At 39.3% G+C, this 8,469-nt stretch overlaps 1 protein-coding gene across 2 annotated transcripts in view; it reads right to left on the reverse strand.

Annotated features, from left to right (window-relative positions):
• Positions 1–1,091: 1,091 nt before the first annotated feature.
• Positions 1,092–8,469, reverse strand: part of sh3d21 (SH3 domain containing 21) — a 12,382-nt gene continuing 5,004 nt past the window's right edge. The window contains exons 11-17 of one of the 2 annotated variants that reach the window (XM_035671885.1): positions 6,584–6,634; positions 6,380–6,485; positions 5,280–5,445; positions 4,339–4,413; positions 4,042–4,238; positions 2,446–2,509; positions 1,092–2,306 (exon numbers count right to left, since the gene is read on the reverse strand). In XM_035671885.1, the coding sequence (XP_035527778.1) occupies positions 2,274–2,306; positions 2,446–2,509; positions 4,042–4,238; positions 4,339–4,413; positions 5,280–5,445; positions 6,380–6,485; positions 6,584–6,634 (692 nt within the window). In that variant the 3' untranslated portion in view covers positions 1,092–2,273. The remainder of the gene's footprint in view (positions 2,307–2,445; positions 2,510–4,041; positions 4,239–4,338; positions 4,414–5,279; positions 5,446–6,379; positions 6,486–6,583; positions 6,635–8,469) is intronic. The other variant, XM_035671886.1, reaches the window with a different exon arrangement.

Here is an 8,469-nt window from a genome sequence, read left to right on the forward strand (position 1 = left end):
ACTCTTTGAAGTAGCTGTGTAATTATCTTTTGTATAAACCTCTTGAAAATGACGTCTACCTAAAAATCATAGGACCCAAATAATGTTTTACTATACCCACGATTCAGTAGTTCGAATAGTGTCTTTTCCATTTTACAGGATGTAATCATGATCACATGTAATTAGAAGCAACATATTTTAGCCTCATGGTAATTATGCAGTTATGAAACAATACATCAGTAAAATTAAGTGAACACCAACATGAGGGAAATCCAGTTAGGGGAAAGCCATGAATCTCAACCTCAACACGGCGTGGGAAAGATCTCTTCAAAGACGAGCGCAGCACAGACTGTCTTTTGTGGTCTTTTGGCTGTTTCCAGAAATGGCCTTTACAAATAATAACATATATAGCTGCATCAATGCTATTTAACCACTTCTTTAAATAGCTAAATTAATCACATTTTACCATAATAGCCAAGTTAGAAACCTTTTTGAGTCAAAAACTGCACAAAAAATATCATTCTAAGGGTACATGCAGTATTTTGGGAGTGCTTTTTGATTCTCCTCGGTAAAAGTCTCCATATTAAAACAGAATTTTTTAATATGCGGCAGATTTATTGCCATTTCCCATGAGGTCATGCATTTGTTCCTGCATCTGCCCAGCTCTTTTCTTTGACAGAGACGAACTGTTCTCTGTCAGTTCAGCTCCTCTTTCTCTACTTCTAATTTTAACTCAGAGGGGTTTTTTTTGTATTTGACCTCTGAGCTCCAAACTGCCTCAGTTTTCAGCACTCAGTTTTCAGTACTCCAAACAGTTCCACTTTACTTGTCTTAAATTCCTCCTACATTATGGTGCACTGTGCTGCGTTAGCATAGTCTGAGACCTACAGTAGAGAGTCAAATATTTAAGTATTATAATTTATTGGAGCGCAGCAGCATCCATCATCATTGACATTACTAAATATTTTAGAGGTCTGTCAGTGAAAAAGTAAAATCTTCACTTGTGTTTGCAGGCCAGAACTGAAATGGCTCCCCCCCCCCCAGAAAATGTCACTATGAACTAATCCTTTGTTTGTTTAGTTTAATTTATTTCACCCCTTGTCCAAGAGGGAATGTACCCTTAATGACCATTATTCAACAAGGTTTTTAAAAATAGTATGTTCCCATGGCAGTTTCAGAAGCACACGGTCCCTGATGAGCTCCAGATGTCGTCCAGATGTGCTTTACAGTGGGCAACGCTAGTAGGCTTAGACAGGAGCACACCACCACTACTACCACAGTCGCCACCATTTGGAGCCAAAACCGTTTCTATGCGTATAATGCTGAAGATGGCGCAGTCCAAATAAGTTAAATGGCTCTCCCTATGGTGGCTGTAAAGAATTTGTCATTAATTCTCTTCACACATTCTTTACATCCATCACGATGAGTCACTATGTTCAGAGTTTTCAGAGTGAGTCAGTTTTTCTCTGAGTGACACTGGATGACTTTTCGACAAACTCTGTGTAACTCCTGAAGCATTTCAACAGCAATTTTGTAAGATTGTTTCATGCACTATCCATTAACATCAGCCATTTTGCTTAAATCTTTAATCTTAACACATTTACTCCTTTTTTTCCTAATGGGAGGTCGTTAGTGCCAGGTCATTTCAAACAATCCAGCATTCACTGAAAGGTTTAGCACTTCTCTTCATGTAGACTTGTCATACAGTGCCTCCCAGTGGATTGATGCAGCATTACAATCTGGTGTAGAAAATCACCTGCATGTCAGCCAATGTTTTCGACAATTGTATTTCAGGTATTAACATTCAGATAACAATGCACTTTTGGATGACTTTAAAACTATATTTTACGTCTTTGCAAAAGACATCACAATATTTCCTCCTATGTACAGCTGCATATATTAAATGTTTGCCTGAGGCATTAATTGTAAAATGTTAAAAGTACAATAAACCTATAATAAAGGTAATAAAAGGGACAGTTGAAACAGAACAGTGTAAAACATACATTTGCAACAAAGCTAAACCCACTTAGAACCAATGTTTGTGATTTCCAGCATTCAAATATGTAAAACTTTTAACAGTACATAATTTAAAAGTCTTCTTAGAAGTTTCTCCGGTCCAGTGCAAGATTAGCTTGATCTTATGTCCAGCTGTTTTCTACTTTAGCCCTGACTAATGAGTCTGCACTGGGAGAGCTTGTTTGTCTTCTCCATCCCCATTCCAAGTCAGAAAAATGTTCATCTTGTTATCTTATCACAGTGTCAGACAGGCAGCCCAGTCACAGTCTGCGTTGGGATTAATGCTTCATCTTCAAGGCTTGCACTTCCTCCTGTATGGGAAAGATTTTCACAATCAATTACACCGAAGTCATGATCTTGGGAACCACAACTTCTGTATGCCTTCCTGTGGCAGTATGCAGCAGGCAGCAAGTGCGAATGAATGCAAAACTCGAGGCATGCCTCACTGACCTGCAGTGTCTGTCGTTTGTTTCTCTCCTCCCTCAGTTCGTCTTTCACTTCCTGCATGTCTTGCCTGATCAAAGGAGAAAGAAACAAAAAGTGTTTGCAGACATGGGTTTATCTAAATAGGTCACCATGTACACTACCAGTCAAGTCAAATAAATAAATGAAGGTATGTGACTTGAATTGTTTGTAGTGAGGCTGAATGATCTCAAAACAGAAATGGACTCAATCCTAATCACTCTAATTAATCTCTAGAAGTGAAAAATAAATTGTCTTATTGTCCTTTGAGGATTGGAACGTGAATGTCTTTAAAGTGTATACTATTTTCATAATAACAATATATTACATAACAATGTATAAATATATAAAAAGGGTCCCTCGTAGTGATGAACATACAGAAAATGATCACCTGAATCTGCATCTCCCCTCAGCTTTATGGAGCTTTATTGAGTTTCAAGTCATTAATTGTTTGGTAATGATGTCCCGTTTTTAAATTTCTGTTTTGGTTCATTCTCACCGCTCTCATAGTTTTTGGCACTCTAACCATGATGAACGAAAAACGCACTTACATTCTTAAACTTAAGATGATAACTTCATAAGGGTCTGTAGCTTGATTAACGGCAACAGACATTACCATATAAAAGTCAGCACTGAGTAAGAAATAGTGCACTTCAACAGTGCAACAAAACTAACAGTTGAGTGAGGGAGATGTCAAGTCTAATCAGGCAACAAGAGTGAAAGCAACTGCGTGGGTGGACTGTGGGTGTGTACTGTAGGTGCTTTAAGCGGATGTATATTTTTAAATACCATGCTACTAAGCAAAAAAGGAATTATGCTTTTTTAATATACGTCTCTCTGTAGATTCACATTTTAACGCTACTGTGGTTGAAATCACAAGCTCAGTGGCCAGGAAATCATGTGTCTTGCACTCCACACATTCTCACCGAACAGGCCTCTGTGATATTTCATATTAAAAGCAAATCAAAGAGACGAGAAGCAGAAGATCTAAACGTTGTTCAGTCCAGTTATTTTTTTTCCCGATAGAGCACTCGTGTTTAGTACACAGCTTGAATTGCTCCCTTTGGTTTTGATTAGTCATTTCCTGTGTGTGCCAGTGTCCACAAACAACACCAGAAATTAATTTGGGATTGGACAGTCCGTCTACGCCTTCTTAAAATAAGTTTCATATTTCCTTTTAATATTTCTGTTTCAGTATCGTTCATGCATGTAATGCGCACAAACATCTGTGATTGGTTACAAGCTAAAATGTGGTGAGATAGTGAGCAGAGATAAAATGAATTGTTCCAAAACACTTCAATCGTGGCTCCGAATGGGAACTATTAGAGAACTGCAGATCAAATTAGCTCTGGTTCTTTAACTGGTTCCATTCAGGATTCAACAACCGTCAAAAATAAATAATCTTTTTAGGAATAAACTCGCCTCCTGCATGAACTGTCTGTAGCTGAATAGGGTCGGCCTGTGAATACTGTATGGGAGAGCCTAATATTTCCTGAGGTGGAACACAGTGTAAAAAGAGAAACACTGCTTTATGTGTTTCAAGGCGAAAAGATTTTAGAAAAATACGGCAGCTTTAGTACTCACTCATGTCGCGTCTGTAGCAGCTCCAGAGCCATCCTCAGCTCTTTGATCTCAACCTGCAGGCTTTCCACAGTTGGCTCTTCTTTATGCGTCACAGTTCTGCCATCCACAACAACTTTGGGTGGTGCTGGTCGAACCGGAGGCGGCGTCTTGGGTGGATGATCAGGCTTTGCGGGCGATGGCAGGAGATTTTCTGTACCCTGCAATGAAATAGGTGGCTTTGCATGACATTATGCATACCAGCAAATTTCATTAACTTTATGCCAAAATATTTTGTCATCTAAGTGAAATGTCACAAACCTTTTGCCAGCCAGGTAATTTCTCTGTCTGGAACTTTTTTGCTGGTTCTGTCTGGTTAGTGGCACTCTGGGCCGCCTGTAAAGGAGCATGAATGCCAAGCCTTAATGGCAAACATGGCTAATAATCATACCTTACAATCTACCTTAAGAACTCTCATTCTCCAATGTTGGCTTAACACCTAGGGCTGTCTTTTGTGGTTGCCATTTACAAACGATACCTTAAGGAATTCATTCCATATTTCCTAGAAATTACTTTTTAAAAAAGCCCTAGAAATCATGCCAGAACTTGTTGCTGTTGGTGTAATGTTGGTATGTGAGCAATTCATGAAAACTGGAATGTGTCTATCACTAGGGACTTTTCTCTTGCTCAAACACATCTAGGCAGATGTGCAAGTGCAGACATTGTTATCTCTTCCCCTCTTGCTAGGAATTCTCTTTTATGACTGCTAAACCGTAGTGCAAAATGGGTGAGGCTAGAAAACTAGTACGGCCTAAAAAAAACCTTTTTCTAACATTTACCACTCATGGTATAGGTTGGGAAACATTTACCGTTATTCAATTACAAGTTGCACTGGAAATAACTTGACATGGATATATGACCTGCAGCAAAGCAAACACCACCAAATAACAAAATGGACCTAGAAATGCAAGGCACTACTAAATGTCTTTCATTTTAAGAAACTCTATCTTGCTCCACTGTATTGCAAACCTTACCTTTACCTGACAAGTATGCACAAGATAAAGAAGGGAGTTGCTTCATTGTTGCAATGATAGTTTAAGGTGCAAAGGTCATCTACAGAAAAGGTAGTTGGCACTACCCTTGTGGTTTATCGAGTATGAGTCAGTGAAGTGTTCATTATGTAAGTCCTCACTTCTATTGTTCAGATTTCAAGCAAGGCAAAATTTGTCCAAAAAAAGTGATAAATCAAGTCTGTCACTAACATGGATTGCTGCGACCAGGCCTGATGGTGGTCTCCTCTGTGGGGGTTTGGCTCTGTTTGCTGTAGGATGACTCAGCTTTTCAGTCTGCAAATCCACTCCATCGAACTGGTCGGCCTCTTTCTCCTCCGGTTGTTTTGGTGAAACGGGAGCCACATCGCCATTGGTTCTATTGAAAATAAGAGTATAATGTTAGGATTTAAATTGATGTCAACTTTGATTGACGTTAATAATAAATAGAGAACAAGAGGTGGATTTATCAAAAATGTCTCCTAACATCTTTGGTGAAAGGAAACTGGTGCACAGGCTGTTGTTCACATTCTCAAAAGAAAAAAAGACTGTGGTTTCCAGTTTCCTAAACTCTGGTGGGTTGCAGGTGCAGAGCATGGTAGCTACAGTCTTTATGTCTCTTTGTATGTCTTATTTTGGCCTGGTGTATGTTTGACCTTCACAGTGTATATATACAGCAATGGCAGATCTCCAGGGGTCACAACTCAACTGCATAACTTGTATGCATTGGTTAGATCTGATACGGTGTTTATAAATAATCAGCCTTGACGTAAAAAGGCCTAGAAGATAGAGCTTTTTACACATTAAGAAGGATTCTTAAGGAAGCTGGAAAGGTATCCCTTCCAAGCCCACTTGCTTGGAAACAATTTTCAGAAAAAGCTTGTTCTCCATTAGCAGCCCCCTCAGGACAGGGACGTTTTTGTTTTCTCAGTTCTGTGTGTGTGCCTGTTTGTGTGAGTTTTACTCAGGAAACAGGAAATGGGCTGCTCTCGTCTGTTTAGGCCCGATCTGACTCATCCCGAGTTTCCACTGAGCCGCTAAAGGTCGGGCATCCTGGCATTCTTCTTAAAGGACACCATGGCAACCGGTGGCGGCAACCAAAACCTTTAACATCTAAAGGCGCCGCTCCCGGTGCCAGACCAAAGGAGAAAGTGTTCCTGACATTTCCTAAAGTCCTTTGGCTTTAGAAAGGTTACAAATTAATCACTATTCATGTCCCCAAGTTGGAAGACATACTCTCTAGTAAGTCTTTAATAGGTTTGCATGGAGATAAGCTGTGAGACAACATCAGAGATGCTCTGGCATGAACTCACTTGGGTAAAACCTTGTTGGGTTTGTCTTTGACGGGAGGCGGGCTGGGCTTGTTGATGGGTGGAAGCTTGACTTTGCTTCTCAGGTCCTTAATGTCTGGTTTATCATCTGTAAAGCAAATTCATCACATTACTCCAAAACGTTATTGATCTTTGAAAGGATCACAATTCTGTTATATTTACAATAAGAACCACTGCAATTTATACCTTTTGTCTTTGCTAGACCACCTTTCTCCATCGCTGAGGCCTCTGTCTTGACTGCAACAGAGGTAGGGAAAGAACCATTACCACAAAGTCGCATTTGGTATGTAAATAGCTGGGCTGCACTTTAGATAAAATATTAAAGATTTTTTATCTCGTAATTTTAAAATTACAGAATTGCTGCATTCAACGAAGGAGTGACATCCGATGTAGGGATTTCGTCAGGCAAATATTCACTTTGAGTCCACTGACTAGCTTAAAAGTTTCTCTAAGCAACTAGTTTAAAGGTGCTCTCAGTCTGCAGGGCATTTCCCAGGTGTCATTGTGTCTACCATTATGAATAAAGAGCAGGTTTGTTGCCAAAAGGTGCATGCATGCTCAGAAAATCTGCCTTTGGAAGATTAAAGTTAGCTCTCACACCTCATGCAGGTGTGGCTTCCCTATAATAAAGAAAAGTACTGATACGCTTTATCTATTCTGATAATGTTGACATCATTACTTTTGTCAGTGTATTATTTGTTTCATTGACATGACTAAGGAGAACTATAACACTGCCAGTAAGAAGAAGCTGGTTTATTTTATTAGACAAAGAGAAGATTTTGCATTTGTTTGCCCCAGAAAGCATTATAGTTTAATATGATGAAGAAAAAATGCTACTGTTTTTTAATTAAACTGTAATCTAGTTTATGAGCAGCTGCATGGGAAGGCAAAGTTGTGTACCCTACTGGAGCAGACCTGGTCACAGCTGTATCCAATAGCACTGCACTAACAGTTCCCAAGGGTCTCGGAAAGTTAATCAGGGACAGTCACTCTGGCTTAGAAAAAAAAAATACAGCCCCTGAGAGGACTTTGCCTTGGAGACTGAGAGACTAGATGCTTGAATTAGGAACCTTCAGTGAACTGAAGGTAATGTGAGAGGTTCCTATTTGCCATGCAAGTCAAGTGTGTATTTCAAACAAGAGTTTGTGGAATTGGTTACAGCTCTGCTATAATCACAAATCAAATAAGCAAAAATGGTCTATGTAAAGCCCTAAAAAAAGAAAAGAAAAAGAGCATAGTACATTGCATAATGCTTAGCACTCAGATGCATAACGGACCGAATGAGAACACAGGATGCCTACCTTGAGTGTTCAAAGCATTGTGTAACATTCCCTCTCAAGCAAACATCCCCACAGCAGTAGTAGCTCAAGTGCTGCTTCTTGTGCTGGTTGTGAAAATCTGTGTGACAGAGCACTCCTCCGTCCCCCCACCCCCTTGTTTCCTCCAAGACTCCTGAACTGTGTCACATGACCAGACTAACCATCCCCCATCTTACTATAGTCTGAGACTTCCTGTGAAATTATTGTGAGTGATACTGAGTGGAAAAAATGCTGCAAGGAGTATAATGTGGTGGCATTATAAATGATGAGACTCTGTGTTAATATTCAGTCAGTTAAAAGTTTCACCTGCCTGTTTAACCCCAAAATGTTTTGATGAGTTGGCATTTTGAATTTTGAACCAAGGAAAGTGTTGGAAGTCTAAAGTTGACATTTTTGTTGTTTTGTTGGTTAAAAAAATTGCCAAATTTGCATCTTGCACCATAGACAGAACTCCTCAGCTGAAACTTGACTGAAGCCACATCCTGCTTTGTGTAGCTTGCAGATTTTTTACATCTTCTTGTTTCAAATATTATGTTTACTTTTTTTAATTACCAAACTAAGGTCAATTTTTGGCTAAAACTGTGAGAATACTTGAACAATGACAACAACAATTCAGCAATTTTGATATAAACTTTTACAAAGAAAACCTACCATCCACAAATCATTATACTGATTCAAAGTTAGTGTATCACACAGTATGACAAAATGTGTGTGTGTGTTTGTTTTTGTTTTGGATCACCTGCACATTGAAAG

This window comes from Morone saxatilis, unplaced genomic scaffold, assembly GCF_004916995.1.
Source record: "Morone saxatilis isolate NCDOM2014 unplaced genomic scaffold, NCSU_SB_2.0 Contig24, whole genome shotgun sequence".
In the NCBI taxonomy this organism is placed as follows: Eukaryota; Metazoa; Chordata; class Actinopteri; family Moronidae; genus Morone; species Morone saxatilis.